The following is a 15287-nucleotide window of genomic DNA, read 5'->3' on the forward strand; positions in this document are numbered from 1 at the left end:
GTGGAATGACCTTCCTCCAGCGGTTGTCCACGCTCCTTCTAGAACCCAGTTTAAAGCACTATTCGACTTTTATTTATGCGAATCCTCGCGCTGGCAAGCATACTGCCCCGCGCTGAGAACATAAAGAGCAGTGCTAAAAACTTTTTTCAATTGTGCCTTTCAGGTGAACGACAACCACTGACCGACAAGAAGAAAACCGACCCGGGAAACTTGGGCAAAGCCTCGATCCCCTGCGTATCAATCCGTGAATCCATGAATCGGTGAAATGGCCCTTTCCCGTACACGGTAATCAAGTTGTCTACTCAGGACGCAATAAAGATGTGATCCTCATCAACAGTGTCCGACGAATTTCTACGGAAACGGTTGCTGGGCCTTAATCTGTGGACTACAAAAAGCACCCCGTGGTGCTAGACTTCATTCCCTGGAGTATCGTCGCCTCCTATGGGAACCAGTACTTAATTATCCCTTGTTTGAACAAGGTATCGTCGATGGGGTTTTCGCCGTTGAACGAACTAATACACAGCGGGGAAATGGTGCATCATTTTATAGGAGAATAATATTCTTATTTCGGATAGTTGGTGCATGAAATAACTTTTATCCGGCAGTTGTTGACGCTGCATTCAATACACAGTAAAAACACTTTGATGCATTTGGATATGCTTCCTTACGCCGGCAAGCATACTGTTCCGAATTGAGAGCCTAGCGAGCAATGCTACCCCGTTTTTTTGCTTGCGCCTTTTAGGTGAACGGAAGCCGTTTAATGACAACCGACCCGGGAAGCTTGGCGAGATCTTCCATCCTCTTGTATCAGCTCGTGAATCCATGAGCTCCGTGATTGGCTGGAATTCTGGCCACTCAGCGCACGCCTTCGTATGATCACTCATCGGTCCAGCTGGTTGTGCGCGTTTCAAGTAGGCCCGTCCCCTTTGGAGGAGGGGGCTAAGTGATTTTATGCTTTTCATGTTGATCGATCATCGTGGAACTCAAATTCGTGAGATTCAAGCTTGATTTCTTCCTGTCCATGTTGAATTTCAATTATGGATTCATACACCGTGTTGCGTATGAATCCGAATACGCTCTAAACACCGCCAACCGTCACGAAGGGACTAGAGCTTACCGTGGGATGACGTTTTGGCCACCTCAGCGAGCAGACACACAGAGCCTCTCATATCAGGTTGGTCAATGGCTAAAGGTCTCCTGGCCCTCCATGTTGGGGGTCAAAACATATGGCGACTTGTTCCGTGGAAATGTTTATGCGTTTGCACTTCCTGCCGAACGCCGGTGCCTTCTGCTCAGGCTTTTGAGCCAAAGGCTTTAGTTGAGGACCCTGATCGTCCACCTGTCTAGGCGTGGGAGCCTTGACATTATCCCACCCCACATACAACCATGACACTTACAACCAACAATGCTTTCGTGCCACATCGGCCGTTGCTTGGTGTTATCATCCGGTTTACCTTATTTGCTGCATTCATCAGGGCGTGTAAGCGAAAACAGGCTACTGCGGACGCCTCCCTTCTTTCTCTTTCACATGCTTTTTCTCCCTCATCTCCCCGCCCAATTAACACCTCTGTCCTTCTGGGCCAAGCACTTGGGACTGGTGACTCTGTTCGTCATGCATCGGTTTTGCGCGCAACACCTCATCACATGGCGCCGACATCCTCTGGTATCTCAAAATCAATCTTCAAGCCTCCGCATCCATTCTATCTGGCCGTCGTCCATATCCGCACTCTGAAGCAAGCAAGACAACAAACTGTTCTTGCACTCACTGCACTCGCTTGGCATTGATGTGTGCTATGTCGCAGAAATGAGAATTCAAGATGCGAGCACAGTGATTGAGCTAACCGCTCAGTCAGTCTCCACTCGCTTCCGGCTGCGCACCTCTGGTGATCCAAAGGCTGCTGCGACGGGATATAAAGGGGTTGATATCGTCTTAATTTACTGGGCGGAAACGTCGTTGCGTGACTGAATACCTGTCGATAGTCGCCTCTGTGCGATTCGTTTGGCAACGCCTGTGAAGGAGCCTCACAAGCGGGAAGCTGATCGCTCTCTGTTTGTCGTGTCCGCTTACGCCCCACCTGACTGTAGTTCTGACGCCGTCAAAGACAGGTTTTACGACACCCTGAATGCCCTGCTGCGGCGAGCTAAAAGCTCAGATATCGTGGTGGTTACCGGAGTTATGAATGCGCAAGTGGGTGGGCTTAGCGGATTCGAGACTCACTTAGGAGGTCGACATGGATTGGACTCGGTACGTACAGACAATGGTTAAGGATTGCTTCAGCTGTGTGCTGATTGCAGACTGTTTTTATGCAGTAAGAACTTCCGAAATCGTCTGGCTACTTGGTATCCAACAACAAGGCCGGCCACAAACTCAAATCGACCACATTGTCATCAGTTACCGATGGCGCGGATCAATAACTGGCCACTGGTCGTTTTGGAATACATTTGTGGATTCTGACCATGCACTCGTCCGGAGTCGCTCCTCCCTACGTTTACCTGGACCGCGTAAGATGGGAACACATCGCTTGGAAACTGAGAGACTGGCAGAACCGGATCCGTTAGACGAACTTACCAGAATCATCTACAGTCTCTTCCCGGTGCTCCACCATCAGATATGGACCCATACTGGAACGAGATTGCCATCTCTTTGCATGGTGCTGGGAATTTCGCCTGTGGTACGACCCAACCAGGCGCACCCAAGCGCTGGATATCGAACCGAACGGTGGCACTGCTTAAATCTCGGAGAAATATCCCAGCCGGTCCCGAACATAACCCGGTGCGGAGAGTTATCAGACGTCGAGTGAAAGTGAGCTTGCGATCCGACCGTGAAGTATGGTAGACACAGAAAGCCAAAGAAATGGAAGAGGCCCAGAAAGCCGGTAATACTCGGAGATTATTTCAGTTGATCCGTGCGACCGGTCCCCGGAAACCGCCTGTGAGTGAGAACATCAAGCATCAGAATGGAACGACCATCTCGAATAAAGGAGAACGCCTCGACGAGTGGGCTAAACACTTCGAACAACAACTGTCGTGGCCACCAGCTGACACTCATCTAGAGCTCACAGGTGAAGTAGAACCCTAAACTATGAACGTGGAACCACCTACGGCATCGGAGATTTACAACTGTATATGTTCTCTCAAGCGCCACCGAGCTCCTGGTCCGGATAACCATCCACCCGCATTGTTCAAAGACGGGGGTCTCTCCAAAAGCTTCTGTACACAAAGCGGTGTCCGTCAAGGATGCTCGCTGTTTCCATTCTTTTTTAACTTCGCGATCGATGAATCAATGGGACGAACGCTGGAGGGTCTCCAAAACCCTGGTGTTCAAATAGCCTGTGGAGAAAACCTTGTCGATCTGGAATATGTAGATGACATCGCTCTCGTCTTCGAAGAGGAGGAAAAAGACACAGATCTTTTTGGATAAACTGACCGAAGTCACTTTGTACCCGCAAAGTATAAGGTCATGTTCGTGGACGTGCAGTCACTGAATACGCCATTTACAATCCAGGGAGAGGCACTGGAAGTTGTGGAGCGTTTCACGTATCTTGGAAGTTGTGTTAGTTCTGATTGTAGTGTGACAGAATCTGCAAGGTCCGGGTCGCGTTTGCTGATTTGAGATTGGTGTATCCCTGAATCTCAAGGGACGTGTGTATCAAGCTACAGTGCAGGCTGTTTTGTTGTATGGCTGTGAGACTTGGCCTGTTCGGGCAGTGGAACTGAGACGCCTTCAGGTGTTCGATAATCGTCTCAGTACTATAGCTCGTGCAGGCTGGTTTCGGTGAATCCGTAATGAGTCAGCTACGACTTTTCGGTTGTGCAACGGACACTTCCATTGAAGAATGTGTCCAGCACCAGAAGCTGCGTTGGTTGGGACATGTGTTGCGTATGCCGAACCATCGTTCGCCGAGGAGAGTGCTGTTTTCCACGCCCAATTCAGAGTGGCGTAAACAGAGAGGTTACCATCCCTTGACTTAGGAGAGGAGTGTAAAGGAGATCACGAAACTTTTGGGTGCTGTCGGTGCTACTCGCCCTCCAGGATAGGGACCGCGTGCTCTCCACTGCGCCTGATTGGAGACGCTGCAAGATCTGGCTACCAACCGATGTCAGTGGCGTTCTGCTTGTCAGTTTCTATCCAGGTCGCCTGAGTGAACTTCTGGAGGTGTAGGCACCTCGGAATGATTCTGGTAAGCTAGCACTAAGTCCCTCCCCCGTCCACCCTTATTCTTTTCTTTACAATAAGGCTTTTGAAAAAGTCATGGTTGTACGGTAGTGGGGCGTCGGTGTTGAGCACTGATGTCATGCTGTCGATGATGATGATAGTATACACTGTCTGCCATTTTAATTGGTTTTTATGTGAGCGTGAATGATGTGCAACCTTGCTTACTGGACTTCGGTTCGTGAGCTTTATTTGCGTTTCCCATCCACAGAAATTGTCGTGACCCCCTACCTTCGCGGAATCACTGACTCCTGGTGCTACCGTGGCTTAAGCCATTCTTCAATTGAAGCATTCACTGAAGCTTCCTGAGTCGGGTTTACTGTTACCTTTCTGCGCCCCCCGTTTACCCAAAAGGCACAAGCAAAAGTGGCCGCACTTCAAGTTCTCATTAGGCTTGCCAACTCGAGGACAAAATGCATCCAAAATTACATTGGACTGGATTCTAGATGCAGCGTAAACAACCGTCGGAGTAAAGCTATTTCACGCACCGACTATCCGAAATGAGAAAGAATGTGCAATAAAATTGTACATTATATCTATTAGTTCAGTCAACGGCGAAAAACCCGTCGGCGAAACCTTGTTCAAACAAAACGTAAGTAAGTATTGGGTTTCTTTGGGGGTGACGATGCTCCAGGGGAAGGAGGTGAAGCACCACAGGGCGTGTTTTATAATCAACGGATTTGATGCCAGCAACCTTCGTAGTAGCAGCTCGCTGGACACGCCCGATGAGGGTATCGTCATTTATGTGCCATGAGTGGGCAACAGACCTACTGACCAGAAGGTCCGTGGTTCGAACCCGACCATTGCCCCTCGACTTCCTTTGTCTAGGCTTGGACAACCTGGCAGTATCCCAGCCCTCGTGCTTCCTTCGGGTGGCATGGCAGCTAGGCACCGAAAGGGTGTTAAAGCGGAACGATATTTTTTAGTGGGCAACTTGGTTGGCGTATTCAAGAAGCGACTGTTAGCGCAGTTCCACCACTTGGATGGTGAAAGTGCCATTTTCTGACCAGCAATATTGGCCGTTCACCGCAATCTGGAAGTTGCTTTTGATTCTGTTGACCGCCAGGAACTTTAGCAGTGCCAAGCAATGAGACGTATCTCTGCTAAATTCTCATGAAGGATCTGTATGCACCCTTTGAACCGAAGCGTTCCTTACCATTTTCTGCTCTCGCAACTCTGGAGAACGAAAATGTTCGCATCCAGCGATCTGGAGTTATGCAGCTAGTAAACTATTCTCATGGACAGCTCCTATTTTTGTCATCAAAAAAGCAAGTGGCAAGGCGCACATGTGTGCTGATTATTTCACTGGACTAAACGCCGTGTTAGACTTTCAACAGTATTCAGTACCGGTACCAGAAGATCTGTCCACCAAGCTCAATGGTGAAAGATGTTTCGCAAAGCTGGATCTCGCTGATGACTATAGGCATCAGCGAAGTCTAGTGTTTCCAAAGAACTTCTGATAATTAACATACATCGCGGTTGGTTTCAATTTAATTGTCTGCCATTTGGGGGTAAAATCTGCGCCAGCAATATTTCAACAAACAATGGATGCCATGCTAAACGGTTTATCAGTTGTTGCTCATTTGAATGACATCATTCTCAGGTTCTAGTCAAGAATTTCTGCATCGTTTACATTGTGTACACAGACGAATCCAACCACATGGTTTTCGCCTACGTGAAGAAAAATGTGCATTTTTTTCTCACATTCTTCAAATATATTGAACCTATTTGTGAGGTATATGGTCGTCATCCAGACCCAGAAAATATTTCTGCTTCACAAAAAATGCCACCTTTGACGGATTTGGCAACTTTGCCCTCATTCCTCAATTTGGGAAGTCGTTACAGTTCATTAATAGCAGAGGTGCATTGTGTCCGTGAACCACTAAATCATCTTTTTAGAAAAGATGTGCCTTGGAACTGGTCAAATGAATGCCAGTCCGCTCTTGAAGTAAAGTCACTTCTCAGCTCCGATCTGCTACGCACACAGCGAAATAATCAGGGACCAAAATGGCTCCCTGGTATGTAGGACCGCTTCGAACAGCAATCCAGCTGGCACCTGTTACCTCCGACCCAGAATCCCGGCCTTTAACAGAAAGGTGGACTGTGGATATGGAGTTTCCTCCAGTCTTAGAGTGTATTTCTACTCAAGCGTCATCGTGCTGCTGGTCCTACTGACCTTTCTGCTCTTTTCGCAGATGGCGGTGAGCTTCTCATCTATTGCTTGTCTAGCTTATTTGGGTCTATCTGGGAAAAAAACAAGACCGTCCTAGACAACTGGAATGAATCGATAGTTTTCAAAAAGGACACTCGCAGTGGATGTCCTAACCAAAGAGGTGTTAGTTTGACGCCTGTCTTGACAAAGCTTCTGACGTCACTGGTTCTTCGTCATCTTACGATCGCACTCGGAAATTGTGAGAAGCAAGCGGGAGACCGAGTAGAGGATGCGTTGACCACCTCTTCCCACTCCGTTAGCAGCGCCATGTGTGCACATGACTTACAATCTTGGTGTTCCTTGGTTCCAAGGGTGCGTTCGATTATGTCGATCGGTCAGTGGTGTTGACTGCACCTACTGAACAGGCTCTAAGGGCTGTGTTATTGTATGGGTGTGAGACATGGCCTCTGTGGATAAATGATGTGAGGCATCTTCAGGTTTTTTACCACCGGTGCCTGGTTGGATGGTGTCGGCGGATTAGTGGCGAGATGATTAGAAAACGGGTATTTTGTTGTGTGGCAGGTCATTTAATCAGGGAAAACACCGCCCACTACGATGGCTCGGTCATGTGCTACCTAAGCCGAAACACCGTTTACCGGGACGAGCATTGTTCTTCGTGCCTCCTGCGGAATGACGCGAACCGCGAGGTAGACAACGTACGGCTTGTGAGAAAGACGTGAAAGAGATCACGAAGAGTTTGGATGTTGTTGTATGCCTTCGAGGATAGTGTCCCCGTTACTCCGCCTGCGCTTGTCTGGAGACATTGCAATAGATGACGGCCGATCGATTTCGCTGGCGTGCGTTCGAGCTGTTATTTTGTCTGATTGAGCGCTTGGAGAGATAGGCACCTCAGACTGCTTGATATAGACCAGAACTGGGTTCCATTTCTCATCTATTATTACTTCCCTCTTTTTTCCCACCACTTCAAATATACTTTGATAAACCCTATGGTTGTACGGCAGTGAGATGGCAGCGAGATGGCTCAAGTGGTTAGAGCGCGAATTTACTGACCGGAAGGTCCGTGGTTCGAACCCGACCTCCGCCACTCGACTTCCCCTGTCTAGGCTTGGGCAACCTGACAGTATCCCAGCCCTCGTGCTTCCTTCGGGTGGCATGGCAGCTAGGCACCGAAAGGGCGCTACAGCTGAACGATTTTATTTTTTTACGGCAGTGAAGCATCAGTACCAGCACTGATGTTGTTGTCTCTGATGATGGTCTTTTGCTGCTTCCAGACGGTTGGGTAGAGCTGGATGTATGTAGTTTCTTTGCCTTTCCCTAGTATTTGTAAGTTGGGAAGGTTCCTGTGGGTTTTTGACAGTCATCGTGTGTTGTATTCCCCTGGTGCTTTCATATCAGGCACCTCACAGTCTTCTTTTCGCGGGGAATAGTTTGTTTGAGCTACTTACGGGCTTGGTGGTTGGTAGGATTGCCTTCTGATACCCTAGGATAGCTATGAACACCATATGAGAAAGTGCCTTCAGTCACCACAACGTTCCGGATTTTGGACCAGTAGCTCGTGATGTCATCAGTTGGAGAGGCTTCAAGAAATGACATCTGTTCGTTCTGAAACCGATGGAGTACGTGTTTGTGTTTATTGATCCAAGTCAACTCATTCATTTAGGTGATCCACAAAAGCAAGCAGCGGCTCGTGCAGCCGGGTTCGTGGTCAACCCCAACTAAACTGAATTTATTTAGTTTTGGGGGTGTATTCCGGCTGGTCGCAAATATGCATACCATTGGACATCGGATGAAGAAAAGTGTCCGTGTTGCACGATGGGTTTGGTGGACCCAGGATGCTTGAGAAGTGAAGGAAGCGAAATAACTTGGGGAAATTGTTTGAGCATATCCGCGTGAACGAAAGAAGCAGTCCCTGGATAGGTAGAAGGGAACGAAAGGATTCACAGAAATTCTGGATGCTGTGGGTGCGGCTCACCTGGAAAGTGTTGCGAAACGTGCGTTAATATCGATGTGATAGGTTGACCATTTATAAACAACAGGCTCATGTTAGTCTGTATAGCCGTGAGTGTATCACGCTTTCACGTTTATCCTCGTTAAGGTCCGAAAGTATGGTTCAGTCAAGGCGAGTTCAGAAAACGGACATTCGAACCCGAGATATGTTAAGGCATGAAATTACTGACCGGGAGATTCGTGGTTCGAACTCAACCTCGGCATCTCAACTACTCCTGTATTGGCTCGAACAACCTGGCAGTATCCCAGCCATGTTGCTTTCTTCGGGTGGCCTGGCATCTAGGCACCGAAGGGTTACACTTGGACGATCATCTTTGTTATTTATCACCCCGTCAATATTACAGGCATTTGAACTGCAATTTGATGTCTCTCTTTATTTTCACCTTTTTAGCCAGTAAGTGATGCTTTCCGAAGATCACGAAGAAAGTGATAAGCCCAAAAAGCCACACACGCATGACGAGCGAGGTGCCGCGGACTTGGAGAGAGTGACTGATTACGTGGAGGAGAAAGAACTGAGTGTTGGGCCTGATGCATTAACCGCAGTTTCAGGAACGGTGGGAGATGAAGGGGCCGCATCCAAAGCTCAGAAAGAAAAACAACTTCTAAAGGTGAAAGTCAAAGCCGAAGATGTAGAGCTCATTGTAAGTCGTTTATGGTGCAATGACTATCCTCGTCTTTCACCAACCCTTCCGTCAGGTAACTTGGGTATCCTCAGGGTTTGTTTTTCGAATACCCATGTTAACCGGTGGAGAGGTGGTTAGTTTGACGGTGGGCGCACCCTAACATGACAACTGCAGTAGAGCGCGAATTCGTCATGTTTCCCGTCAAATTTAGACAATCACTAATAATAATCATAATCATAATACTCATACTGATAAGTGAGACGCCTTCTCAGTCATATTATTTGCTTGTGAACCTTCGATTCGTCACAACCTACCGTGGCTAGGCAAAACGTCGCAAAGTCCACATCAGGATTCAGGTTTTCTCTTCGTCTTGAGGTCTTTTGATGGTTGTTTGTTTGTCTTTACGACTGAATATTTTGTGCATGCGCTGTTTTGGCAGCTAGAAAGTATGCCTCCCTCCCCAGGATCATGTTTGTGGCCCAAAAACAATAGCACAACCTACTACCCTCGACTGACTAAACTAAGATCATTTTGACTGCAACGTAATAAATAATAATCGTTCAGCTTTAACACCCTTTCGGTACTCAACTGCCATGCCACCCGAAGGTTGCACGAGGGCTGGGATACTGCCAGGTTGCCCAAGCCTAGACAGGGGAAGTCGAGAGGCAGAGGTCGGGTTCAAATCACGGGCCTTCCGGCCAGTCAATTTCCCACTTGGGCCACCTCGTACTTGGAGTTTTGGAGCTTTACCTGGATACACCATAGTCAGTTTGGTAGCCTCGCTCAAGATGTTTTGGAGGTTAACACTAGAACAGACGGCAATTCTAACGTCATCGAACAACTATGCGGTCGATTTTAACTGCATCCCACTGCGGCCGTTGGCAAAAGCCCGTTCATTCATCTCGACTAGCAACTCCGTTCGCTTGCATTACAGTTAGCCAAAACATGCGTCGCGTAACTGCCACTCAGAACCGGTCATCTAAATCCGACATCTGGTTGCCTTTGATGTCTGCCCCAAGGATTAGGTTGGATATCGGCCAGCCATAACTGTTGCACTGAGCTCGCTCCTGTTGGTGTGCACTGTGTTTCCGAAACGGGCTTGCAGGATTTAAGTATATCTGTCAGCTTCTTACTCCCAGTCCCTCACGGAAATCGGAACAGTGGTTCCCCTATGGGGTTCATTACTCTAGGGGTATGGATTCGAAGTACCGTTATACTGAAGCTGAAAATCATCATCGTGAAAGACATCAACGCCATTGGTCGTGCTGATGCTTCACTGCCGTACAACCATACAGCTTACCTAGTTATCAATCAATTGGAAAATGTTTGGGACCGACTGGGCAGTCATCGTTTCAGAGAGGTTTGCTAAACAATCGGTGGATTTATTGTTGGACAACGTTTCGCTTTTGACACAAAAGCTTTGTCGGTCCAGGTGAGTAAGTTACCCCGTTGATCAGGTTTTAAGGCAGTCAAGGAACCAATCCGTGAGATTTCTTGTGAGTAGCCGACTTGATCAGTGCTCGGTGTCGGTATGCGGTTCCTGTTTGTTGGTGAGTTGGGACGACTGACATTTACGATAGATTGGTTAGGGGGGTTGTCTTCATGTTGAGGCCGGATTTCTTGGCCTTACTTTTCCGGTCTAGGCACCTTAGCTCAATATTCCTCTTAGGGATCTTTCACAGATTTTCTTCGACATTGTGCGTCGAGGGGTGCTGGAACAATTGGATTGGGGTTTTAGGTCAACCGAGATCAGCAGTTATCATCAAAGTGGTCTGGGTCTAAAAGTACAAAATCTAAGTAAAGTAAGATCCAATTAACCAACCGTCTCACTCCCAATCAGTTGTCTCGGCACCCCTCGACGAACACAGGCGAACAAAATCTGTGAACGACCCCTAAGAGGAATATTGCCTTAAGGTGTCTAGACCAGAAAAGCAAGGCGGAAAAATCCAGTTTCAACGTGAAAACAACTCCCCTAACCAATCTATCGTAAATGTTAGTCATCCCCACCAATCAACAAACAGGGACTGCAGAACGACACCCAACACTGACCAAGTCGGCTAGTACACTATCGGTGATTTGATCGCTGAGCTATGCAGGTCAATCTCAACCACTTCATCACCAGAAGTGGTCGAAAGACTACACCATATCTATCAGCAGGCACAACTCCCGGGGCGAGATGGCTCAAGTGGTTAGAGCGCGAATTTACTGACCGGAAGGTCCGTGGTTCGAACCCGACCTCCGCCACTCGACTTCCCCTGTCTAGGCTTGGGCAACCTGACAGTATCCCAGCCCTCGTGCTTCCTTCGGGTGGCATGGCAGCTAGGCACCGAAAGGGCGCTACAGCTGAACGACTATTATTAGTAGTAGTAGTAGTATTATTACAACTCCCGTACACAAAGGTAACTGATGCAAATCCAGGGTAATTAAGATGTTAGATATGACATGTGTTCTTTAGTTGTTGCTCTCAACAGATACATACGGTTGTGTGATGCTCGGTAGAAATGACGTGAATTCGTTTGCCCGGGAAGCAAAGATTTAATGGGTCGAACGAATTACGCCAGTGTCAGACAAGTTGCTAGTAGGCCAAATTAGGTTCTGATGTCACACGCTTCCATTAGACGCAGAGTTGTGGGTCACGTGACTGGACTCTTATCGCCTCTGTAATCGATAATGGCCTACATGGTCCCAGTCCTGGTGGCTTCAGCGGCACGTGGTACGTTACTTGGAAGCTGTGTTTTTTGCCTACGTCGTGATTTATTCGGAAAAATCAGCTTGTGTTCGCGTGTTCCTTCTAACAAACACTCGTGGGGTCTGCATACAATGCCCGATACGAGATCCTTTGATTTTTTATTCAGTTTAAATTCATCCGACAGGATATTCTTCATTTCAGTAATGTGGTCAGACCACGATGTTTTGGAGTAAAGGTAACTCGAGTGCGCTACTTGGTTGTTGGTCAAGCTTCGCTGTTGGATTGCAAATCTTTCATCCGTCGAGGGGACGTCGTCAGCGCGGCCCGGTTGGGTGGGTTTGTAATGCAACTGCCCAGCTCGGGCAACCAAGTGCTCGGATCTATCCAATTTTCCGCGCCAGATGTAGTGTCAGGGGGAGGTAGAACTGTTGTTTCTCAGACTGTCATCAGTACTCAAGAAGGGATGACAAACTGTCCTGAATGGGGATACTAATATAAAGCAACTTAACATCAAATGCGACGCCTGGCTGGTCATCATCCAGACAAATGGACTTACTAACGACAAGTTACTTTGAAGGCGGTTGTTGCTGTGACTGCTAATTTAGTTTAACGCGGCAAAAGTGTTGCGGAACCATGGCAGTCTTTCACACAGAGTCCTTCAACAGTGTTTTGAATAATGTCTGTCGACGACTTGAGACAATCAACTGCATCATAATAGCACTTTTCTTCCGATGGACCGCGCCCATGAATCAAAGCTTGACCGAGAAATCGGTCCGTTGGTTCCATCTTTCCTTCATGCCAGCAGCTCCGTTGCGGAACCTGTTCCTACTGGGACCGTCCACTGAAGTGTCTGTTTTGTTGCAAGTGATCGTTTCCCGGAGTAACCGTCCGGGTATGTTGTCCTACTGGTGGCTAACAAGCTCCTAGGAAGACTATAGTTGTGCATTGTGGTAGTGCTTCTTATTCACCTTGCCTCCCAACACGGAAGACGCGTGAGCGCTTTAGCAGAGCTAAAGTTTAATGGATTTGCTTCCATAGGTCACTCTTTTCTCCCAACTCATGTATGTTTACGGCGGAATTTTTGAAAGTTGATCATTAGCTCTTTCCTTAGACCTATGAGGGACTGACTGATTGATGCTTACTCATTAGGAGAAGCGCTCTGAAAATGCAATTGGGTTCTGAAGACGCCACCATGGTCCCGTTTACTCTCCTTCGAATAAGAACACAGGCATTGTGGGTCGGTATAGTCTGTCGGGCACCATCAGAGTGCCTATGGCATCGAGAGAGTATTCTTTTTCCACAGTTTTGGCAAGGCATGCTTCAAAATTTCGGTGTGAGCCTATCTATAACTCTTTTCATTGGCCGCGCCAGATGTAGTGTCAGGGGGAGGTAGAACTGTTGTTTCTCAGACTGTCATCAGTACTCAAGAAGGGATGACAAACTGTCCTGAATGGGGATACTAATATAAAGCAACTTAACATCAAATGCGACGCCTGGCTGGTCATCATCCAGACAAATGGACTTACTAACGACAAGTTACTTTGAAGGCGGTTGTTGCTGTGACTGCTAATTTAGTTTAACGCGGCAAAAGTGTTGCGGAACCATGGCAGTCTTTCACACAGAGTCCTTCAACAGTGTTTTGAATAATGTCTGTCGACGACTTGAGACAATCAACTGCATCATAATAGCACTTTTCTTCCGATGGACCGCGCCCATGAATCAAAGCTTGACCGAGAAATCGGTCCGTTGGTTCCATCTTTCCTTCATGCCAGCAGCTCCGTTGCGGAACCTGTTCCTACTGGGACCGTCCACTGAAGTGTCTGTTTTGTTGCAAGTGATCGTTTCCCGGAGTAACCGTCCGGGTATGTTGTCCTACTGGTGGCTAACAAGCTCCTAGGAAGACTATAGTTGTGCATTGTGGTAGTGCTTCTTATTCACCTTGCCTCCCAACACGGAAGACGCGTGAGCGCTTTAGCAGAGCTAAAGTTTAATGGATTTGCTTCCATAGGTCACTCTTTTCTCCCAACTCATGTATGTTTACGGCGGAATTTTTGAAAGTTGATCATTAGCTCTTTCCTTAGACCTATGAGGGACTGACTGATTGATGCTTACCCATTAGGAGAAGCGCTCTGAAAATGCAATTGGGTTCTGAAGACGCCACCATGGTCCCGTTTACTCTCCTTCGAATAAGAACACAGGCATTGTGGGTCGGTATAGTCTGTCGGGCACCGTCAGAGTGCCTATGGCATCGAGAGAGTATTCTTTTTCCACAGTTTTGGCAAGGCATGCTTCAAAATTTCGGTGTGAGCCTATCTATAACTCTTTTCATGTTTTTCCTTTCCTGTAAACCATGTTTTTTTTTCTTTTCAGTGTCAGGAACTAGAGGTTAGCAAGTCTGTGGCCGAGAGACGTTTGAAAGAAAATCAAGGCGACGTTTACAAAACTTTATTGGAGTTGATTGCATGATCAATAAATTTTTTATTTAATGTGTTGCTCCGGTGTTCTACACGTACTGACACCATGAATCTCGAACGCTTGTCTGTAACTTCGGCTATAAGATACAGTTGGAGATGTAGAACTGCTGAAAGCAAGCTAGATGTTTGTGTGGTTGCATCCATTTTGAGTCAGACCTGAGGATAACAGAAATGTTTACTGACTGACGGTTACCGAAATATTTCGAAGCGTTGGGCTGACGACTCACAAGACACAAGTGTAACGTGTTCGCGCGCTGATGGAACGATGATATGGTGTCTTCTGTGCGTATCAGATGGCCAGAATTCAACCTCTGATACGATCGAACAACAAGACGGAAACTGAAGGCAAGCAGATTGCCAATATCGGCGAACATGTTAACAGCCACCTAATCTACAGTTGAGAAACTCAGTTTCATTATGGCTAGATGTGGACCGTGCACCTTTGTTCACTTATCGGTTATGTCCACCAGTGAGGCGTGGAATCGTTATGGCATCATTGAACCCTCGACCGTTTTCCTTTGTGGTGGTGTGGACCTGCCGGGAAAATCGCGCTCAACGATGGTGATGTTTACACTAGTTAAAAAAATCCCGTGCCTGCTTAACATACTTGGACGGTGGATTTTCATCTTTGGGGACGATTGTACTAGTTTGATCACACCACAACGTGTCTCTCGCTCATTTGGCTGTACTGGCTTCGGCGAGCCTACAAGTTTCTCTTCTAACACCAACAGCTATCGATTTTGTTGTCAGAGGAGAGTCTACTATGGGAAGACGACGATGTAAACTTTGGGTAACAGACTGCGTTTACCACCTACCTGTTCATATCACAAATACCGGAAATTGCCAGCAAACAGAACCGGACATTAGGTGGAGCAACGAACAGTCTAGTAAATTCGTGATTTCGGTGTCGCAGTACGCTGGCGCGGGTTTCAACAACTCATTTGATGGCTGCACAATCAGCACGGAAAACGAGCCGATAAAGTCGTTTTTGTACGACGATGCGTGCAATTCATATCCTGAATAGCCGCGTAGCGGACACCAGCTGGCTACTGACAATGATCAGGAAGTATGTTTTTCTCTCCACGACGTAAGGGCGACGCATAATATC

The 15287-nt window shown here is 47.5% G+C and overlaps 1 protein-coding gene across 1 annotated transcript; it reads left to right on the top strand.

The window, feature by feature from the left end:
• Window positions 1–8786: 8786 nt before the first annotated feature.
• T265_14165 (hypothetical protein) lies at window positions 8787–14198 on the top strand (the record flags this gene model as incomplete). Its single annotated transcript, XM_009172298.1, has 2 exons — window positions 8787–9034; window positions 14076–14198. 2 exons carry the CDS (start codon window positions 8795–8797, stop codon window positions 14169–14171), a joined length of 336 nt encoding a protein of 111 aa, XP_009170562.1.
• Between the last annotated feature and the right edge of the window lie 1089 nt (window positions 14199–15287).

The sequence above is a fragment of the Opisthorchis viverrini genome (assembly GCF_000715545.1).
Source record: "Opisthorchis viverrini unplaced genomic scaffold opera_v5_150, whole genome shotgun sequence".
NCBI lineage: Eukaryota > Metazoa > Platyhelminthes > Trematoda > Opisthorchiida > Opisthorchiidae > Opisthorchis > Opisthorchis viverrini.